Source organism: Polyodon spathula, chromosome 9 (genome assembly GCF_017654505.1).
Source record: "Polyodon spathula isolate WHYD16114869_AA chromosome 9, ASM1765450v1, whole genome shotgun sequence".
Classification (NCBI taxonomy): Eukaryota; Metazoa; Chordata; class Actinopteri; order Acipenseriformes; family Polyodontidae; genus Polyodon; species Polyodon spathula.
The window spans coordinates 3,257,072-3,280,568 of record NC_054542.1 but is presented as its reverse complement, the minus strand read 5'-3'; the positions used below and the strand labels follow the sequence as shown (position 1 = coordinate 3,280,568).

At 40.8% G+C, this 23,497-nt stretch overlaps 2 protein-coding genes across 2 annotated transcripts; both read left to right on the top strand.

The window, feature by feature from the left end:
• The first annotated feature begins 5,827 nt into the window (after positions 1-5,827).
• LOC121321335 (olfactory receptor 52E4-like) lies at positions 5,828-8,208 on the top strand. The gene is made up of 2 exons (XM_041260229.1): positions 5,828-5,877; positions 7,126-8,208. Exon 2 carries the CDS (start codon positions 7,141-7,143, stop codon positions 8,077-8,079), a length of 939 nt encoding a protein of 312 aa, XP_041116163.1. The 5' UTR covers positions 5,828-5,877; positions 7,126-7,140; the 3' UTR covers positions 8,080-8,208.
• A 10,651-nt stretch (positions 8,209-18,859) lies between these two features.
• LOC121321284 (olfactory receptor 4Q2-like) lies at positions 18,860-20,932 on the top strand. Its single transcript, XM_041260184.1, has one exon. It carries the CDS (start codon positions 19,935-19,937, stop codon positions 20,874-20,876), a length of 942 nt encoding a protein of 313 aa, XP_041116118.1. The 5' UTR covers positions 18,860-19,934; the 3' UTR covers positions 20,877-20,932.
• Positions 20,933-23,497: the final 2,565 nt, after the last annotated feature.

The window sequence follows — 23,497 nt, the reverse complement described above, 5'->3', positions numbered from 1 at the left end:
TAATGTTCAATTCATTGTTGTTACACTCTGCGCAGTTATCAATGAGGTTATGTGCAACAATGCAAGTACTTGTCATGAGTGTGTTTTAACATTATTTTAGTTGCTATAACATAAGTAGTTTTTGTTATTGCCTTTTGGTACCGTACATATATGCCAACAGTCCCTATATGGTCGGGACAGTCCAGATTTCCTAGCAAATGTCCCAGGTCGCGATACATAGGAAGAAAATGCCAATATTTACCCATAGCAGTTAACACAGCATTAACACACCACTAACACACCATTAACACAGAGTTAATACAGCGTTAACACACCATTAACACATTGCTAACATACCATTAACACATCGCTAACACACCATTAACACATTGCTAACATACCATTAATACATTGCTAACATACCATTAACACATCGCTAACATACCATTAACACATCGCTAACATACCATTAACACATTGCTAACATACCATTAACACATTGCTAACATACCATTAACACGTCGCTAACATACCATTAACACGCCGCTAACATACCATTAACACATTGCTAACATACCATTAACACATTACTAACATACCATTAACACATCTCTAACATACCATTAACACATCGCTAACACACCAGTAACACATTGCTAACATACCATTAACACATCACGCTAACATACCATTAACACATCACTAACATACCATTAACACATCGCTAACATACCATTAACACGTCATTAACATACCATTAACACATTACTAACATACCATTAACACGTTGCTAAAATACCATTAACACGTCGCTAACATACCACCCTCTCAGGTGGCTGGGCGCTGATTGATCGGTAATCAACCTAATCAACGGGAACACGCCGCTAACATACCATTAACATGACTTTTTACATCCCTTTCATTGGCTGATTTATTCTATGATGTAAAGTTGCTTCTACAAAATCAACCGTCCTATAGTCGCTAGCAAAAAAGACCCTGTTCACACTTACTGAGTCAGTCTTGGGCCATATCTGGGCCGTCTCAAATTTCCGTTCACAGTTGAGGTTTTAGGGGGACTAAATGTAAACAGTGACGTAAAAACCGCATTCCCGGAAATCAACATAAGAGATTGAGCTGGGAAATTTGCAAACGTAAATATGGCCATCTTATTTTTTGCAACACTGTTGGTACTGTACTTATTGCATAAGATACGATAAAGGCGTGTGTTGACAGTGCAGTCGGTTACTGTGGAAAGACTATGGGCGATCGTGTTGGATCATGCGTAAATGCAGCAAACTGGGACGTGTAAGGTGGTTACATTGGAGGTCACAATACAGATTATTATATTAATGGTGACTGGTTGAAATATGCAGTTCTGGCCGTCCTCCTCACACCGGCCACACCAGTTTGCCGGTGTATGCCGGGTCCTCCAGCGGCGGCTGCAGCAGCTTACATTTCTTCAGCTGCTGCTTGTCCTGCCTTTTCCACTGTCATTATTTATCAATATTGAGATTTACAATTTTACACTGAACAAAAATATAAACGCAACATGTAAAGTGTTGGTCCTATGTTTTATGAGCTGAAATAAAAAATCCCAGAAATTTTCCATACGCAAAAAAAGTTTATTTCTTTCAAATTTTGTGCACAAATTTGTTTACATCCCTGTTAGTTAGCATTTATCCTTTGCCAAGATAATCCATCCACCTGACAGGTGTGGCATATGAAGAAGCTGATTAAACAGCATGATCATTGCACAGGTGCATCTTGTGCTGGGGACAATAAAAGGCCACTCTAAAATGTGCAGTTTTGTCACACAACACGATGTCACAGATGTCTCAAGTTTTGAGGGAGTGTGCAATTGGCATGCTGACTGCAGGAATGTCCACCAGAGCTGTTGCCAGAGAATTGAATGTTCATTTCTCTACCATAAGCCGCCTGCAACGTAGTTTTAGAGAATTTGGCAGTATGTCCAACAGGCCTCACAACCACAGACCACGTGTAACCATGCCAGCCCAGGACCTCCACATCCGGCTTCTTCACTTGCGGGATCGTCTGAGACGAGCCACCTGGACAGCTGATGAAACTGTGGGTTTGCACAACCGAAGAATTTCTGCACAAACTGTCAGAAACCGTTTCAGGGAAGCTCATCTGCGTGCTGGTCGTCCTCACCAGGGTCTTGACCTGACTGCAGTTCGGCGTCGTAACCGACTTCAGTGGGCAAATGTCACCTTTGATGGCCACTGGCACGCTGGAGAAGTGTCCTCTTCCGGTTTCAACTGTACTGGGCAGATGAGACTGAGAGAGGCGCTCTCAATAACAAAAGAAAAATGTGTTACGTGTTTTGTGTTGTGTTTGTCTGTATTGTAATTGTCCGTGTTTTTGCACCGCCAGACAGTTAAAGCACACATCTGGATCTGTCGCCGAGGGTCAGCACTATCCGGATCACCACTGCACTACCGTCACGAAAAATACCTGTGTTTGCACTCAGCACCAGCACGACTACACTCACCCAGGACTGGTGACCGTGTGTTCGTTTTTGTTTGGGACTGTGCCCTGGTTGTTATCTCCGTGCCTTACACATTGTTGTGTATTGCCGGGGATTTATTAGTTTACGGTCACCAGACCTGGAATACAAATAAAGCACTTTTCACCAGATTACAATTGTCTGCCTGTCACTCCTGCACCGCATCACCTGTTCTCCCTTCACCAGCCACTTTGCCACAGTGCCCCACGGTGGCAGTGGAGTTATGGTATGGGCAGGCATAAGCTACGAACAACGAACACAATTGCATTTTATCGATGACAATTAGAATGAACAGAGATACCGTGACCAGATCCTAAGGCCCATTGTCATTCCATTCATCTGCCGCCATCACCTCTAGTTTCAGCATGATAATGCAAGACCCCATGTCACAAAGATCTGTACACAATTCCTGGAAGCTGAAAATGTCCCAGTTCCTCCATGGCCTGCAAACTCACCAGACATGTCACCCATTGAGCATGTTTGGGATGCTCTGGCTTGACGTGTACGAGATGGGGTTCCAATTCCCGCCAATATCCACTAACTTCTCACAACCATTGAAGTTGTGCAGGAGTGGGACAACATTCCACAGGCCACAATCAACAGCTTGATCAACTCTATGTGAAGGAGATGTGTCGCGCTGCATGAGGCAAATAGGAGTCACACCAGATACTGACTGGTTTTCTGATCCACGCCCCTACCTTTTTTTTTAGGGCCTAATGAATTTATTTCAATTGACTGATTTCCTTATATGAACTGTAATTCAGTAAAATCTTCGAAATTGTTGCATTTATATTTTTGTTCAAAATATATATTATATATATATACACATATATACACACACACATTATATTACATACACATGTGAATGATGGGTTCGTATTGTTTGGTGTGGTAGCCAACTGGCGGTATGAGAGAGAGAGCACACATGAAACAGGAAGTGACGTTGAAATAGGAAGGTACTTTATTATTTACAGTGTAAACCAAACAAAACAGACGTAACTGGAAATAAAACCTGCCATTCTGGGCGCTGACTGAACTTGTTTTTGAGGTCCTGACTACCTTTGCCTGAGCTAGCCTCAAAACAAGTAAAAAGAAAATAACAATCAAAACAAAGCCCCCAAAAAAACGCGTCCTTGATTCTGTTTTCCCACATTTTCAAAGCGTACTGCAATCCCTTACGTGACCTTTAGGGATTGCACCCAGGTAAGTTCAAATCATCTCCTTTGCATTCCTTTTATTGTTTGTATTCCAATAATGAACTTCTCTCTCTTTTCCACAGGTTTCCCAGGTCAGTCTTGAACACTGACTGTCCCAAGCATGTTCAAAGGTTACCAGTGGATTTCCAGTGTCCAGTGCTCCTTTCTGTTTAAAAAGGAACAAGCGCCATCTGTTGGCCACTACTGCGGAAACACACAGCCCTTGGTAATAAACTACTTTTAGAAGCTTGTTTGTCCTGTTTTTAATTCCAGCTTCATTTACACCTCCACGTGGAAAACACAACCATACATTCCAGAGTACTGTGGGTCTGGTTCAGTATAATAGCTTGTTGTACTTCACTCTTACACACACTAATTACTCCATGTTAATGTTTCACAAAACGGTTTGTTGCACTTCACACACGTAGATTAATGACTCAGTTATATTTTGAACTGTTTGAAATCCAGTCTACTGAGATCAGACCTTCAGTTTTTGGATCTAGTTTTTAAACAACCTGTTTTCTTCACCATAAAACTGGTAAGCTTCACACTTTAAATCTAATGCTCTACACTTAGGCGACATATTTTCTTCACCTTCAAACATGTAGAATGGACGTTTATCATCCTAATGTCTACACTTTAAACACCACGTTTTCTTCATATTAAAACATGTAGGACAGACACTTTACATCCTTCATCTCAGGAGCTTGAAAACTTAGCCACACTGTATTAGACTATGCAACTTTCCTATAATCTTAAAGCACACCTCTTAAGATTTCATAAAATAAAGTTCAAACTAATCCGCACTCTGTTAGTCGTCTCGGTATAAAGTGTGTTGTTCGGCTCTTCTCCAAACTGCTCCGTTTCATTTTCTTTACTTCTCCGATGCCGATTTGTCCTGCTCCACAAACATTTGTAATACAATTTAACTGTATTGTTACCACTCCAAACACAGCTCTTTGTTTCTCTGTAGCACACCCCCATTAACAACTACTCTCTTTGTTTCTGCAGGGTGGGTAAACACCTTCACTGTAGGACTCCTCTTCCCTCTCTGAGATAAACATTCCCCATTTTATCCTTGAATCACCCACTGTAGCAGGTCAGCCTGGTCCAGGAATTATGGGGTGTGTAGTTTTCATCATGGCCGCCTATATAAACCATGTTGCAGTTTCCAAAGTGATTAATGTAATGAGGCGGCATTACCTACTTTAGGCTGCATCAAAAAGCTGGTTTAAATTTCACCCGGCCCAGGATCGTCTTTTCATTTTTCGAGCGTTCACACGAGATAAGGCAGCCCTGGGCCGGCCTATACCGCAGGTTTGAACGGATCAAAGTTGTTTAAAACTTGTAACTTGCACGTCACTTGCAACAAAAAAAGTAGCCACTTCTACATTTTTCTAGCAACATGTAGACTAGTGTCCCCTTGGTTTAAGGGATTGCAGTACGTTTTCAAAACTTGAAGCAGTTTCTTCACAATGAAGCAGTTTATTTTATAAACGTTTGTTTTTGTTTCATTTGAGCATTGGGATTAGCCAACCTCAAATACAAGATAGATCTCAAAAACTCTAGATTGGGCCCTGATGAGTGGGCTAGGCTTTTCTTTTCTTTTTTTTTTTTAAAAGTATTTTCCATTTATTTATTGTAAATAAATTTAACTTTGCTTCGTCAAGTCAGCCTCCTGCCGGTCATTATATACCACTTCAGCCAGACATCCTTATGAACAGAGCAACCTCGCTCATAATATGTATTCATTTATTAGTTTTTTAATTTCTATATTTTCATTTCTGAACGTTCTGCAGTCATCTACAATATGGAGCTTCATAATTGGTGGATGAAGTAGTAAGGTTTCTAATGTCGTCATTTTACTCTCTGACTTACACATCAAAAGAACTGTGTGTACAACTGAGAATTAACTGCAACTGTGAATTCTTTTCCACATCAGCTATTCCCTACAGAATGTGGCAGAAAGTGTCTTAGGTGAACTGAAATATGAAGCAATTCATAAGACACTCCCATGTGGATTTACCTCATGTTTACATACCGGGATTCCATGGCAATGCTGCAATGGGAGTGGATGTACTGACTTTTTAAAGGTGGGTTCTGGTGAAGGAGTCTAGAATGTGTGAATCTCATAAGGAACTTCAAGACCTGTGTACAGTATATGCATATTAAAACCAGGTATGTCATTTTATAATATCACAGAGGAGGTCATAGTTCTGTGTATTGAGGCAGTGATGACTAAACCTTTAAACATATTCTTACTTCTTATTGTCTTATCAATCTTCTCTTAATGTTTTGATGTTGACATCTGTGTTTTTCAGACTTTATTTACACTTTGATTGATATTCAAGTCTGTTTATCTGCCATAGTGCAGACTACTCGGTGGCATGATTCTCTCTCCCCATTCATTTACTGTGTTACAGGAAGTAGGTCTCTACCTGACCCCTTTTCTATAAGCAGCATAGAACACGGTTTAATGCTTAGATGGAATGCAATTATTTGCAGTGCTGAATGTTAACATGGTGGTAGGAGAAAATGACTTATAAGTTATAAAAAAAAAAATTCTGGGAAATAGAAAAATCTATATTATCTACTTTAATGTAATGAAGGAAGGGTATTTTATTTGCTGTAGTTGTTAGGTGTTGTGTTCATATTGTCATCCTGTAAATGAGACTTTAGCATAAAAATGTTTCTAGAAAGAACACTATTACTTTTGTATTATTATTATTATTATTATTATTATTATTATTATTATTTATTATTATTATTATTATTATTAATTGTAAAAAAGAAGACAAAAGGAAACACTAAGGCATAGTAGAGTAGGGTTATGTTACCTTACTGCCTCTAAAAAAGCATGGCATGGCATATCTGGTTTCAAGAATTCTGCATGCTTACTATTCATTCTGTAGTTAAATCTCTGTGTATAAAGGAAACTGAGTGTGTACATTCATGCTCAGATAAAAGGCAATACAGTGCAGTAAAGTGTTTACTCTAGTCTTTAATGAACTATTTTTTATGGCAAAAATTCCTTGTAAGTGATGTTAAAGTACTGTCTACAAGATATTTACAATGAACAGCAGTAATTGTAAAGAATGTAAGGTAGATTTTAGTACTTTTTATTTGTGAAGAAAATACAAGATAATGGTAACTTATAAATGGGTCACAATCTCATGTACTAAATTCATTTTTCAAGACACATCATAATAACATGGATTGCATAGTCTTATGTAATAATAAAGCATTACTTGCCAGTAAAAGAGAAATGAGTTAATGCACTTACAGGCAGCACAGTGTTGCCTTTAGCATTCTTACTTAAACCAGCCTAATTACACGAACACACCGATGTATAAAAACAGGATTAAGTAAGGGACTATTGCTCTATAAGTTAAAAACTGCAATAAAATTTTTCCTTTCTTTATCCAGACTCCTCTGGACAAGATGAACACCACCATCGCTGACTCTTCCATGTTAAGTTTAGAGGGCTTCATTGTGTCTCCTGAAGCTGCTCACCCTCTTTTTCTGTTAACATTGGCAGTATATCTGGTTATTCTTATTGGAAATGTTACAGTTTTTTCTGTTATTGTTTTTCAAAAGAATCTACACGAGCCAATGTATCTCATGATCTGTAATATGTCTGTTTGTGATTTGATTGGAAGCACAGCAGTAATGCCTAGATTAATGGCAGACTTCCTCACAGAGGTTAGATACATCTCATATGCAGCTTGTGTTATTCAGGCTTTCTGCATTCATTTCTACGGTTCAGCAGCTCAACTGATATTGACTGTAATGGCTTATGACAGATATATTGCAATTTGTGATCCATTAAGATACAACCGCATAATGACAACTAGTACTTTGGTGAAGCTCTGCTCCCTTGCCTGGGGAGGGGCACTCGTTTTAATAATAATCCTCTTTGCTCTTACTCTTAGACTTCCGAGATGCAGATCACAGATAATGCATGCTTACTGCAGCAATGCATCTTTATTTCGTTTATCCTGTACTGACACTACTGTAAATAACATTTATGGCTTATTTATTACATTTTTTCTAAGCGGTTTGTCTTTTTTGGTTATTGCCTGGACTTATATTAAAATACTAATTACATGTTTATATAAAAGACAAAGCAATAGTAAAAGCAAAGCCATTCATACATGTGCTACTCACTTAACTGTCTATATTATTTTTGAATTAAGTAGTTTATTCATAATCATTATGCAGCGATTTCAAAATGTCAGCCCAAATGCACAGAAAATGGTTGGGATGATATTTATGACTTTACCACCGTGTGTCAATCCAATCATTTATGGACTATATACAAAGAAAATTCGGAGTAATGTTTTAAAATGTTTTAAAAATACAATACTACCAAATCAATGATGCTGACGGTCCATTATGCAACTTTCACTTTTTTAAGTATTTCCTTTTACATAAGCACATCAGTTTAATGTTTAATAAATATATACTGACATGGTTCATTAATTTGTCTTAAAATAGATATAATAAAGCAAACAGGGAAGAAACACTGGAATATACAATATTAACTCTCAGATTCAGTATCAAGAGATTTTGTTTATTATATTTTCCTAATATTGTTGTACATTTATGATGAGACAATAAAAATGTGGCAAACCAAATTAAATGAGTTGTGTTTGTGTAAATCCAAACTGTCATTATTCCACAACATTGATGTGATGATTTATCTTGTTTATCTTCAATTCAGTTTGCGTTTTACAGGCATAAAGTTTTGCGGTACTAAAATTGATTTGTATTCTCCACAACATAGTTAAACCATGCCCATTTACAACATGCCTCACAAATAGGGTACATTGTAACAAAATGGGAATACCAGTCATGTAAAAAAATGTGAGCTTCAACCTGTCAGATACGTTACCCTAAAAAAAAGTAATGAAACTCTAAAAGTCCACCAGATGACATGTGATACACACAACATAGTAACGTATATCACAGCAAACCACTCTGGTTTCTGATTTCATATCCTCCAAGCATAGATTCAGAGTGAATGGATCATGGCGCCCCACTGGAGTATCATTAAACATGGACAACAAGCAATTACAGTGTAATGAATCCTAACAGCAACAGCCAATGTACTAAATGCCTTTGGAGATTCACTGATTGGCTACAATTAATTCTCCAAAGATGTCCAGAGTCTAACAGTGCCTCAGATAAATACATAATTGCATCATTAAGTCAACATAAGACACAGTTTCAAAACAACTAAACAATGAGTTGAAGATATGAGCTCTGGAGAACAAAAACAAAGCCTGTTCATAAGAGTTGTGGGAAAACAGATACGACAGATATTCCTTTTGTTGGGTTGATATTAAGTACCAATACTGCTGTTGAAGGATGGAGAATGTACATGTTTGTATACATGGATATCGTAGTACATGGATATCGCATCTAAAGAGAAATTATAATATGTTTTCGATTCTGGATGACAATTCATCATACTGCATTTCACTTAACCATTACGAGTTGGGAAATGTATACCCAAGCCGGAGCAGTGAGCCAAAGCAGCCACAAGCCTTGCCCTGACGTGAGCCTAACTGGAAAGCTGTTACGCAAGACGGTAAGCTGCATGAAGGACTCTGGACCCCACAGAAGGTGCTGTTGAAGTAGCCATATTCAGTCAATAAAACCTCATAAACGTGTGAGGTGTGGTTCATACTTCGACAGTGTTACAAATGTCAGGCAGGGATGCCACATGAAACACTGCCCAAGACGTCATAGTCACATTAGTGGAGTGAGCTGTAACATCACTTGGAGAGGGTAGGTTAACCAGCTCATAAGCCAGCTGGATCATATCCACTATCCAATGTGACAAAACCCATAACACACCAATAAGACCTATCAATGTAACACCTCAGTGCCCTGACAGGGCAGAGTGTATTAAGTTTCTGATCTGCTTCAAAGGAGAAGGTGGGTAGGTGGAAAGCCTCCAATTCCACTGATTGGTTCAAGTAAAACTGTGAAACAACCTTAGGCAGAATAGCCAGGTTAGTGTGTAAAGTAACATTATCACTGCTGCTGGCAAAGCGCAAATAGGAACCTTATATGGAAAGGGCATGTAACGTTTGGCTGACATGACCGCCAAGTGAAAGGCTGCTTCAGCACGATCATCCTTTTTTTCCAGCCTTATCAAGGATGGCTCTGATGAACCATCTTTTTTCAACTATAAATCGAATGCTGCAGCCAAACTGTCAGTCCACTCCCTCTGGCTCTACAGAGCAATGTGATGAGTTCCAGGAATTTTTCCAAACTAAAATAGACAACATTAGACAAGAGCTTGTATCTTCTTCCATGCCTGGTGTGTTGTCACCTTTAACAACAGAATTTATGGGGCCCCTTTTCTCAGACTTCGCTGAGGTTATGCCATCATGCCTGACAAAAATCATGTCTAAAATGAATCCTACAACCAGCTCTCTGGACCCTATTACAACATCTATTATCGTTGCTAATTTTCCAGCCGTAAATTCAGTTGTGGCTAAGATCGTCAATTTGTCTCTAAGCACTGGTACAGTTCCGTCTTCATTTAAATGTGCATCAGTCACACCATTGCTAAAAAAGCCTACCTTAGACCCAGAGATATCATGTAATTATAGGCCTATATATAATCTACTGTTTTTGGCACGTAGAGTGGCTAACCAATTATCAAATCACCTATTGCAACATACTCTGTAAGACCCCATTCAATCTGGACTTAGATCACTGCACAGTACAGAAACAGCTCTTGTAAAGGTGGTAAATGATCTGTTCATTGCTGCAGATTCTGGAACCTTATCTATCTTGGTCCTCTTTGACCTTAGTGCCGCATTTGACAAAGTCAACCATGATATTCTTATTAGATGCCTAGAGACCTCTACTGGTATCTCTGGTACTGCATTGTGCTGGTTTAATTCTTATCTGTCAGAAAGGAAACAATCTGTCTCGATGGGGGCATACTCGTCCTTTTCTAGTACGGTTTCCACAGGTGTCCCACAGGGCTCTATTCTAGGGCCTTTGTTATTTAATATCTATATGCTGCCACTTGGCCAGACAATCCGACACCGTGGAGTTAGTTTTCATTCTTATGCAGAAGACACTCAGATTTATCTTCAAGCTAAACCGAGTACCTCAATAGCTGTTTCTGTACTCTCACACTGTTTGATGGAAATAAGACAGAGGTTATGCTGCTGGGTTCTCCGTGTCAGTTGAGTAATGCGGGGAACTTCAGCTTGGCTATTGATGAGCTTGAAATTAAAGCGAGTTCCGAATGAGAAATCTTGGTGTTATTTTTGATCCTCATCTAACTTTCGAAGCTCATGCTCGAAATGTTACAAAGGCGTCTTTTTTCCATCTGCGTAACATAGCTCACTGAAGACCTATTCTCTCTCTACGTGATGCAGAGAGATTCGTGCATGCCTATGTCTCCTCCCGACTCGACTACTGTAATGCATTTGTGAGGCGTGTGAGTACAAATGGATTTTCCAGACAGTGATTTACGTGTAACAATTAAAATTTTATTTAATATTACACGAGGAAAAAAAGAAAAATAATAAAAAAGGATGTGAGGGAGGGAGTGCGGGAGTAATCAAAAACAAAGGAACGGGAGCCTCTTAGTCCTCGTCGCGTTCTGCTTTAATCCAAAAATAAAACAAAAGGAATAAAAACAGAAAAGAACCAGTTAGTAAAGCCCCCGTTCGTGACACAGTCCACAACAACCAAGTACCCTCCAGCCTGTTTCTCCCCGCCTCTATTCCTTAGGACCAACCCCGAACACAGTAGCACGTTCCCTTTAGTATGCAAACCCCGCCCCGGTAGTCAGTGGATCACCAATCCCAAACTGACAGGTATCCTTAATTTCACTTGACTCCAGTGGCTGGAATTTACATACTCGTACTTCCGCCCCTCACCAAGGTGCCGCCCCTTAAAAAGATGACTTTTGTCATGGTCACAAGACCTTGGTAAGGGAAATCCCGAGTTGGTTTGATGCCTTCTACTGTTGGGAGGCTGAATTGCAGACCGAAACCCCTTTGACTCATCACAGCATTGTTTGCTGGAGCCTCTAAACGTGTTATTAATAGGCTACAATATGTTCAGAACTCGGCTGCTCAAGTCCTAACAAGGTCTAAATCTTTTGTACATATTACACCTGTCCTGGCATCTCTGCATTGGCTTACTGTTAAGTTCAGGATTGAGTTTAAATTACTACTGTTAACATATAAGGCCTTGAATGGTTTGGCTCCTAGCTATATCTCTGATTTGTTAACTGTATATTCTCCTGTGTGAAACCTGAGATCTACAGATGCTGGGCTTTTAACAGTGCCACAATCTAGGCTTTGGTCTATGGGAGATAGGGCCTTCAGTTGCTATTCACCCAAGCTCTGTAATGCTCTCCCACAGAAAATAAAAGATTCGAATACTGTTGATATTTTTAAAAAGCAACTAAAAACACATTTTTTTAGAATGGCATTTGAGTCTGTGTAGGGCTGGCTGTTTATGTGTTGTACAGTACTGGTGCTCTGTGTCCTCTGTTTCTAGGCTAAACTTGTTGTGTGTACTTGTTTTAATGTGTGGTGTTTACTGCCAGTGCCCCCGTGCTGTATACCCTTTTTAAGTGCGTCTCAGTGACCTTAGACTGCTTATTTGAGCAGTAGAAGTCCCGGGACAGCGTTGAAATAGTCGGTGTCTGCACTAAGGTAGCCAACGTAGAATCAACGGGTGGAAATCCTGGAGCCCCAGCTTCTCCGCGTCCTTGAGTGTACACTGATGTTGGGCTGCCCCACGTAGACTGCAACTCCTCCACAAAATCCGGGAGGACCGGGAGGGGCTTACCGTGCTGTGTAGTCGACACTGAGGTTTCAAAAACCGATTGGCGGACCTCAGTCTCCTCAGTCCAAGGGAGGACCCGGGCAGCAGCTCTGCTCACAAAGGCTGCTAGCTCGTCCACCAGCAGACTGCTAGGAGCCATATAGCTCTCAGATGGGGAGCCCTCTAAACAGGAGGGGTCCTCTGTTCCCCCTTCGAATTCGCCTTCGTCCATGGAGGCGGCCAGGGACATCACATCGTCCTGCTCCTCCTCAATCAGATGAGACTGCAGGAGAGCAGGGAAGAGTGCTGGAGCTCAGGGGGCCTCCAGTACCCTAAAAGCCAGAGTGGGTGCAGGAGGAGCTGTCAAATTGACAAGACGCTCCAACAACGACTGCCGATTTGCAACTGTGCTTGTTAGCTGCGTCATTTGTGCCCGTAAGGTTCTGTGTCTGCGCTTCTTCACTTTCTTGGTCTTGTGCTCTGGAGAGTGATTCACAAACCGAGCACTGCGGCTTGCAGACGGCTCATGCGAGGGGCTCCTCAAGAGTGTCAGAAAAGGCTGTGGAGAGCCAAAGGAGGTGGAATAAAGCTCAGCATGGTCTGTCCTCTTAGCTCTTTTGAAAACTAGCGCACACAGCACAAAAGGTGGCATCTGCCAGCGCTCACCGGGCACGATCAGCACCTAGGAATTGGACGCACAAATTATCACTGTCCTCTGGGGGGAGGCTAGCCCCACATCTCAGGGGGTGCTCAGTGCACCGGGGCTATGCACGGAGTACCGATGGATGTACGGGGTACTATGCACAGGAGTGCTATATACCACCGAAAGAGGCCCAGAATGCTATGCACAAAGTATTAATGTGCTAAGCTGCCAAGCTGGAGCTACAAGGCGCGGCACACTAAAACAACTGTGACCGGTTTGAAGACAAGAACAGAGTTATTATTTATTTGTTCTTCTTATTTTTTTATAACTCGGTTTGGCACAATGCGCGAATGCGGACCAGAAACCGAGACACAAAACAATTTGTGGAGGACAAAATCCAAAATGGACGAGGATGGAAACAGCAGATGCCATTTCTCAGCCACCAAGACTAAAAGAGAAACTACCGTCACATCCAAAGGAAGGAGCAAGCCAGCTTCCAAGGAGGAATAGCGAGGCACTTTTCTACCAAAAACAGTCTTAGAAGAGAAAGAGATTCTTATAAAAATGGAGCAAGTGAAGACACACAACATCTTGTTCCTAAATGCAACAGACACATAGTCACACCGGGCCTATCAGGCAACTTTTTAAATGTGCTCAGGTCATGTGACACGAGGGTCATTTCCCAACTCAAAGGCAAGGCAAAACCAGCCCCCTCCTTTCCCCAACCGAAGCCCGACACCTTGCCTGTAGGAACCTGTCTCTGTCGGTTGTGATCATGTTTTTAACACCTATGCCAAAATCCGCTCTATATAGGGGAAACAGCATCTTGAAAACCAGGATCTTCCACCTGAGTTCAAAGGGTACTCTGAACTTCAAAATAACCAGATCTTATCCTGTCTCCCCAGGCAGACAGGGCCTTTGGCGGTGTGTGAGATTACAGGGGGGAGAGATAATTAAGGTAATTTAGTTATTCTTTTGTTTAAACCCTTAATTTTGGCCCTCTGGCCATGCTTTGTTTGTTCCTGCTTGTTTTGTTTAATGAAGTGCACAATAGCGCTTTAAAACTGCAGGGTCTAATTCCTGATGGTAACTAGCCTTGACCACAACTCTACCCTGTCACATGTGGTGTGGCAGTAGGATAGTGCCCCTTGTGACCCAGAGCAGCACTGCAGTTAAAAAAAAAAATATATATAAAAATAAAATTATGGACAAACTGCCCCGTTCAAGAGGAAGAAGAGAAGCTGCCTGCCTGAATGCTGGACAAGAAGAAACTGCCTGACCCGACAAAGAAGAAGGGGAAGAGCGGCTGGTCCCAGAAGGTAAGCAAAGGAGCTGGTATCATTTCCAGCGCCAGAGAGGGAGGTGCTGCCTCCCTAAATGTCAGAGAGGGAGGTGATGCCTCCCTGAGTACCAGATAGGGAGAAGCTGTCTGCCCAAGAGCCAAAGTGGAAGGAGCCTCTGTCATCTCCAATGCTACAGGGGGGAAGTCGCTGTGGTCTCCAGCTGGAAGGGGATGAGTCTTTGCCTTCTCCAGTGCAAAACGGGGAGGAGTCGCTGTTGTCTCCAGAGCCAGAATGGGAGGAACTGAGGTGAGCACAACGAAAACCAGCTGCACGTGCAGAGGATCCAGTGTCCACAAGTCTGCATCTGGAGGGTCCAGCATCCGTACGTCTGGATGGTCCAGTGTTCGCATATCCGGAGGGTCCAGCATCTGCATGTCAGGATGGTCCAGTGTCTGTATGGCAGGAATGCCGCTGCCTGCATCACCACTGCCAGAGTGCCCAGTGTCATCACTGTTGGAGTGCCTTGTACCACAGCCAGCATTGCCACTGCCGAGTGCTCTGCGCCACTGCCAGCATCACCACTGCCAGCATCACCACTACCAGCATTGCCACTGCTGGAGTACTGTCGGACCTCCCAGAGACAGGTGTATTTAACCTGAAATCATGTGAAACACCTTAATTGCACACAGGTGGACTCCATTCAACTAATTATGTTACTTCTAAAGACAATTGGTTGCACCAGAGTTTATTTAGGTGTGTCATAGCAAAGGGGGTGAACACTTATGCAATCAGTTATTTTCTGTTTTATATTTGTAATTAATTTAGATGTACCGCGGCCAGCATCGCCACTGCCAGCATTGCCACTGCCAGCATTGCCCCTGCCAAGTGCTCTGCTCTGCTGCCAGTGTTGCCACTGCCAGCACTGCCACTGCCAGCGTGCCCAGTGTCATGACTGTTGGACTGTCTTGTACCGTGGCCGGCATCGTCACTGCCAGCTTCACCACTACCAACTTCACCAGTGCCAGCATTGCTACTGCTGGAGTGCCCCGTGCCACCGCCAGCATCACCACAACAGGAAGTCCCTGTGCCACTGCCAGAGTTGGGACAGCTCTCAATAGAAAAGCTGAGATTGGGGAAAAGTCACTAGGACTTCGGAGGTAGAAAGCCCAGGGGTAAAAAAGGGGGGCACCTCCTTACAGAAGCCCAGAGCTAACTACATGGGTTCCATACAGGCTCCCCTGTGCAAAAGCCGAGGGGTCATAAGAGGGGTTAAACGGGCACCCCTGGAAGAAGCCCCAGGACCACCACGGCTGAAGTAGGAGGCAAGGGGACCACCTCTACCACAAACCTGACCAACCTGCCCGCCAAACTACCCACAAGGGAGGGAGAAAAAAGGACAAGATCAGAGGGCGTTGGTGTTCCAAGGTTGACTGGTGGTGGCCATGTGTGTTGAGAAAATGGGGGGTGGTGTGTGGCAGTGCAACAGCCTTGCTTGTGTAAATAGTGTGTGTGTGGGTGTTTGAGAATGTAGGATTGGCAGGGATGGGGTTAATTCTGTCCCTGTGAACAATTCTCCAATAAGATAATTGAGACCTAATTGTAGACTGGCCACCTGTATAAAAATGAAGCTAAATCATTTGTTTGTTGGAGGTGTTTGGGAGTGAGTTTGTATTGTAATTTTGACAAATGGTGTAGTGAAGGTGAATGCCCAGTCTATACATGGTTATTCTTTTGTTTAAACCTTTTATTTTGGCCCTCGGGCGTGTTTTTGTTTAATAATGTGTGCAACAGCGCTTTAAAACTACAGCTTTCTGTCCTTGGGTCTAATTTCTGACGTTAACCAGCCTGGACTGTGATGCTACCCTGTCACAGCAAGAAAAGAAAAAACATAATTATTTCGAAATTTTGTAATTCACAAAGGAACGAGAATCACCATTAAGGATTTTCTTAAGACCAGAGGTGTTCTGTCATGCTTTTGTGGACGTGGACACAATAAAAAACAAAGTGGGTTCTCAAAAGGTAGTAAGTGACCCATTGAACCATACAAACTTGAAAAGCAGGTAAGAAGCATTTTTCAGGTCTTTTGGGTTGGGTGTATTGATTTCATGCAGATTTGCTGTACAGTAAATTACAGTTTATTAAAGTATCTTTTTTATTGATGGAATTTCTCAGCTCTGGGGTTCATTGTTTTGAAAATTGTTGCATAACTGTTTTGAAAGTTTAACACCAGAGAACCTACTGTGCTAAATTATCAAACCCTGCAATATCAAAAAAAAAAAAAAAAAAAAAAAAATTCTGAAATGCAAATGTATACAGTAACTAGCTGGCACTAAATTATTTGATGCTGGTGTCTACCTGTTTTGTGACCACACTATATGAACCTATCTGCTTTAAAAGCAGTGCAGGAATCTGTTTACATCAAGACTCCCTCCATGTAGTGAACTAAGCACATTATTTATCTAGTTAAAATCTTGTTTTTTTAGAGGTCTCTCATAGCTGTGTAACAGAGCATCCTTACTTTGACAAAAATGACAGTTGTGGCAAATACATGCATTAGTGACTAGACTTTTTGTCCTATCCTACAATCTAATTGGCTGAGCCTGTTCCCAATATTGCACCTGGTTTATAGGTAATTCATTTCAGTGATTTCAGTCATTCCTGTCTGATACTTCAAGAAGGGAAGAGCTGAGGAGCAGGGTTTTATTGCAACTGGTAAACAGTTTTGGTATTGTAACCATTTCAAATTTTTAATTTCCATATGTATTATATTCATTTATTGTTGTTTTAAATTTCCATATTTTTCATTTCTGAATGTTCTGCAGTCATCTACAGTACGGAGCTTCATAACTGGTGGATGAAGTAGTGAGGTTTCTAATGTTATCACTTTTCTCTGACTCACACATAAAAATATATTTATATTGAAAACTATGAATTAGTGAAGGGCCCTTATACAATGAAGTACAACTGTGAATTAACTGCAATTGTGAATTGTTTTCCACATCAGCTATTCCCTACGGAATTTGGCAGAAAGTGTCTTAGGTGAACTGAAATATGAAGCAATTCATAAGACACTCCCATGTGGATTTACTACATGTTTACGTACCGGGATTCCATGGCAATGCTGCAATGGGAGTGTATACACTGCCTTTTTAAAGGTGGGTTCTGGTGAAGGAGTCTAGAATGCATGAATCTCACAAGGAACTTCAAGACCTGTGTACAGTATACACATTTTAAAACCAGGTAAGCCATTTTATAATATCACAGAAGAGATAATATTTCTTTGTATTGAGACAGTGATGACTAAGCTTTTAAACATATTCTTATCTGTCATTAGCTTAACAACTTTTTCTTAATGTTTTGATGTTGACATCTGTGTTTTTCAGACTTTATTTACATTTTGATTGAGATTCAAATCTGTTTATCTGATATAGTGCCGACTACTCGGTGGCATGATTCTCTCTCCCCATTCATTTACTGTGTTACAGGAAGTAGGTCTCTACCTGACCCCTTTTCTATAAGCAGCATAGAACACAGGTTTAATGCTTAGATGGAATCCAATTATTTGTAATGCTGAAAGTTAACATAGCTTGGTGGTAGGAGAAAATGACTTCAGAGTCAATGTCAAAAAAAGCTTTGAAAATAGAAAAATCAATATTATCTACTTTAATATAATAAAGGAAGTATATGTGATTTGCTGTAGAGTATTAGGTGATGTGTACATACTATTGTACATCATGTAAATGAGACTTTAGTATGAAATGTTTCTACAAAAAAGAAATAAGTTTTTATTCAAAAGAAATAAGTTTTTATTAATAATAATAATAATAATAATAATAATAATAATAATAATAATAATAATAACCCAGTGGGCAAAGTTGGTTGCAGTGACGTCGTATTGTATTGGATATTGGTCAGAATGAGGTTGTATATGGAAGTTTTTCTGACGTCTGAACCACAACGTTGTATCAACGTCGCAATCTGAATGTTATAAAGACCTCAGAATCATAACGTTGTGATTAGGTCAGAATCTGACCTAAAAAATATTATTATTATTATTATTATTATTATTATTATTATTATTATTATTATTATTATTATTGATAGTTTGGAAACTGATTTGTTTTATATCACACTAAATACATCATGTTGTCCAGCCACATAAACTACAATTAGAATGTACATTTAAAATTGGGCTCATATGTATTAAGCATAAATTATATTCCCCACAGTTTGCATAGGAATTTTAAGATTTATGTAAAGAATAAAGAAATACATCAATAAACAATCAAACAATTGACATTAGTGGCAGATTAATGAAGTTTAGTTCATTGTCCTCATTTAACACTGTAAACTTAAATAATTTTAACATTTGCAGTTTCCAAGTTAAGGTTATATTTATCAATTCAATTTCCTTACCTTGAAATGTGGAAGGGTCTGTTTCTGTGTGACTCTCGTTGTTTGTCGATGTAACGGATGTAAATAACACGGCTCTGTCTCTCACCAAGGCGCTTCCTTCTGTGATTTCGCTCGAGCGTCTTGTTGACATTCTCGTGCTCTCGTGCATATTTTGTATTTTATAATTGGAAGCTTCCGTCGTTTTTTTTTTGGTTTAATTTTGGTTGCCCGACGTTGCGACTCCAATACAACCAATACACAACTTCAGTATAACGTCGTGTGCCCACTGGGATTATTATTATTATTATTATTATTATTATTATTATTATTATTATTATTATTATTATTAAATTATTAAGACAAAAGGAAACACTGAGGCATAGTAGGCTGTACGTAGGCTTACGTAGCTGACTAAAAAAGCAGGGCATGGCATATCTGTTTTCAAGGATTCTGCATGCTTACTATTTATTCTGTAGTTAAATCTCTGTGTATGAAGGAAACTTACATTTATGCCAAGGTAAAGGGTAATACAGAGTAATAAAGTGTTGAGAAGTGATGGGTCATATTTTCAAAGAGTTTAGTCTTTAATGAACTATTTAATGAACTAAGTAATTAAGTTGTTTGATTCTAATTCTATAAAAATCAACAAAATGAACAAGCTGTATTTTTCAAAGTGCTGCCTGCAAGATATTTGCAATGAACAGGAGTGATTGTAAAGAAAGGAAGGTAGGTGTTTGTACTTTTTATTTGTGAAGGCTCTGAAGTGGACCAATAAGAAAATACAAGACAATGAATAAAATCTATGTATGGTTGAATCATGTATCCAAAGTAACAAATACATTTACTATTCCCATGACAATTTATAAATGGGTCACAATCTCATGTACTAAATTCATTTTTCAAGACACATCATGATAACATTGTTTGCATAGTCGTATGTAACAGTAAAGCATTACTTGCCGGTAAAACTTTCATAGTTCAACCAACCTAATTACAATAACGTAGATGTACAAAAACAGGATTAATTGGGACTACTGCTCTGTAAGATAAAAACTGCAATAACATTTTTCCTTTCTTTATCCTGACTACAAATAGCTCTTATGGACAAGATGAACACCACCATCGCTGACTCTTCCATGTTAAGTTTAGAGGGCTTCATTGTGTCTCCTGAAGCTGCTCACCCTCTTTTTCTGTTAACATTGGCAGTATATCTGGTTGTTTTTATTGGAAATGTTACAGTTTTTTCTGTTATTGTTTTTCGAAAGACACTACACGAGCCAATGTATCTCATGATCTGTAATATGTCTGTTTGTGATTTGATTGGAAGCACAGCGGTAATGCCTAGATTAATGGCAGACTTCCTCACAGAGGTTAGATACATCTCATATGCAGCTTGTGTCATTCAGGCTTTCTGCATTCATTTCTACGGTTCAGCAGTTCAACTGATATTGACTGCAATGGCTTATGACAGATACATTGCAATTTGTGACCCATTAAGATACAACAGCATAATGACAACTAGTACTTTGGTGAAGCTCTGCTCCCTTGCCTGGGGAGGGGCATTCGTTTTAATAATAATCCTCTTTGCTCTTACTCTTAGACTTCCGAGATGCAGATCACAGATAGTGAATGCTTACTGTAGCAATGCATCTTTATTTCTTTTATCCTGTGCTGACACTACTGTAAATAACACTTATGGCTTATTTATTACATTTTTTCTAAGCGGTTTGTCTTTTTTGGTTATTGTCTGGACTTATATTAAAATACTAATGACATGTTTATATAGAAGGCAAAGTAAAAGCAAAGCCATTCATACATGTGCTACTCACTTAACTGTCTATATTATTTTTGAATTCACTATGTTATTCAGCATCATTGTGCAGCGATTTCAAAATGTCTCCCCAAATGCAAGGAAAATGATTGGCGTGTTAAGTACGACCTTGCCGCCGTGTGTTAATCCTATCATTTATGGAATTCATACAAAGGAAATTCGGAGTAATGTTTTAAAATGGTTTAAAAATACAATACTACCAAATCAATAATGCTGGTAATGCATTATGCAACATTCAGTTTTTTAAGTCAATATTTAATTTACCTAAGTACATCAGTTTAATGAATAATAAATATATATAAACATGGTTCATTAATATGTCTTATAATAGATATAATAAAGCAAACGGAAGAAACACTGGGATATTCAATATTAACTGTCAGATTCTGTATCCATAGATTTTTTTAATTATGTTATTTTCCTAATATTGTTGTACATTTATAATGAGACAATAAAAAGTGGCAATCCACATGAATTGAGTTGTGTTTGTGTAAACCCAAACCGTCATTATTCAACAACATTGATGTGATGATTTATCTTGTTTATCATCAATTCAGTTTGCATTTTACAGGCAAAAAGGTTTGCAGTGCTAACATTGATATGTATTCTCCACAACATAGTTACCCCATGCCCAATTGCAACATACCTCACAAGTAGTGTACATGTTAACAAAATGGGGACACCAGATAAAGAGTCGAGTAAAAACTGAGCTTCAACCTGTCAGACACGTTACCATAATATGAATTGTGAATTCACGAAGTGAAAAAAAGTAATGAAACTGTAAAAATACCCAAAATGCACCAGATGACATCTGATACACACAACACAGTAACATATGTCACAACAAACCACGCTATGGTTTCTGATTTCATATCTTCCAAGCATAGCTTCAGAGTGAATGGATCATGGAGCCCCAATGGAGTATCATTAAACATGGACAACAAGCAATTACAGTGTAATGAATCCTAACAGCAACAGCCAACATATTAAATGCATCTGGAAATTCACTGATTGGCTACAATTAATTCTCTAAAGATGTCCAGCGTCTAACAGTGCCTCAGATAAATATAAAGACAAAAAAACAACCACCTTAACTGACTGAGATGAAAAAAGGACAGACAGGCTTGCAATGCCCTGTTGGCTGACAAGTAAGTGAGCATGAAGCAGGAATCCAGCCTGATCCCCAGGAAAACCAAAACTTGCGCTGGCTGCAGGGAGCTCTTCTCCAGGTTGAGTGTGAGCCCCAGCTGGGTAAGATGCTCCGTCACTAGAGCTGTATGAGACACGGCTTGCTCCTGCGACTGGCCACAGATGAGCCAGTCATCCAAGTAATTAAAGACCCTGACCCGCTGCAACAGCAGGGGTGCCAGAACTGCATCCATGCATTTGGAGAAAGTCCTGGGAGCAAGAAACAGAACGAATGGCAGAACACAGAACTCATACACGCTGCCCCAAAAGGCAAAGCGGAGGTACTTTTTGTGGCCAGGACATATCGGGATGTGGAAGTACTCGTCCCGGAGGTCCACGGTCACAAACTAGTAGCTTGGCCGGACAGACTGGAGAATGTGACGGGTAGTTATCATCGAACTTCCTCTCCTTCAGGAATATGTTTATGCCTTTGAGATCCAAAATGGGACGGAGCCCTTTGTCCTGCTTTGGTACCAGAAAATACCTTGAGTGAAAACCCTCATGTTGATATGGGGGTTCTACAAGGCGAACTGCATGCTTTCTGAGTAAAGCATCCAATTATTGCATGAGGACACAGGCCTGTGCGAGGTCGGACACCAAAGTGTTCACAAGCCCCTAGAAGGGAGGAGGTCCGGCTCGAAACTGGAGTGAGCAGCCGGAGTGGATGGTTGCAAACACCCACGCGTAGATGGTGCATTGCCTCCATGCCAGAAGGTGGTGCTGGCTGAACGGGTGCAGAGCCTGAGGCCGGAGCCCATCAGGGTTGCTGCTGCTGCTTTTGCTGACCCTGCTGGGCTGGTGCTGCCTCTGTTGAGGGCACTGCTGGGGTCTCTGCGGGGGTACTGCCTGTTTGGCCCAGGTGGAGCAGCCACCGGGACAGTCCGCACAATGATCTGTGGAGCAGCAGCTCTGGGTCTTCATTGCTGTTGCCCCTGGTACTGGGTATGTGTGGGTCACTGTGAGCTGCTTTGACGACTCCCTCACGTGCTGAAACCACTGTAACATCTCTGATCACCTGAAGATGTAGCCGAGGGAGATGGGCTTGTTGAGCAGCGACGCTTTGTCCGTATCCGGGACCTTGGCCTGGGAGAGCCAAAGCTGGCGTCGTGCAACCACATGGGCTTCCAGGTTACGTCCGATAGCTTGGCCACTGTGCCGAACTATGTGGAGCAGCTGGTCATTCACCACCCTCAGCTCATTAATAATATGAGGAGAAGGCTGGGCAGACAGGTCCTGCAGCAGCTGCGATTGGTACAGTCAGCAGACCAACTGTGTTTGCTAGTCTTGCTGCCAGTATCCCCATGCTGTATGCCCTTTTTAAGTGCATCTCAGTGACCCTACACTGCTTATTTGGGCAGGAGAAGTCTCGCGACAGCGTTGAAATAGTGGGTGTCTGCACTAAGGCAGCCACCGTGGAATCAATGGACGGGAAATGCTGGAGACCCAGCTTCTCTGCGCCCTGGAGGGCATACAATGCTTCCACCCATGTGGCGCTGATGCTGGGCTGCTCCACGAAGAATGCAATTCCTCCACAAAATCTGGGAGGACCGGGAAGGGCTTACAGCGCTGTATAGTCAACACCAAGGTTTAAAAAAACGATCAGCAGACCTGGGTCTCCTCAGTCCAAGGGATCTGGACCCGGAC

What these genes read in the sequence shown, in the direction of transcription:
- LOC121321284 (XM_041260184.1), top strand. Translation starts at nt 19,935, where the DNA reads ATGGACAAGATGAACACCACCATCGCTGACTCTTCCATGTTAAGTTTA.
- LOC121321335 (XM_041260229.1), top strand. Translation starts at nt 7,141, where the DNA reads ATGAACACCACCATCGCTGACTCTTCCATGTTAAGTTTAGAGGGCTTC.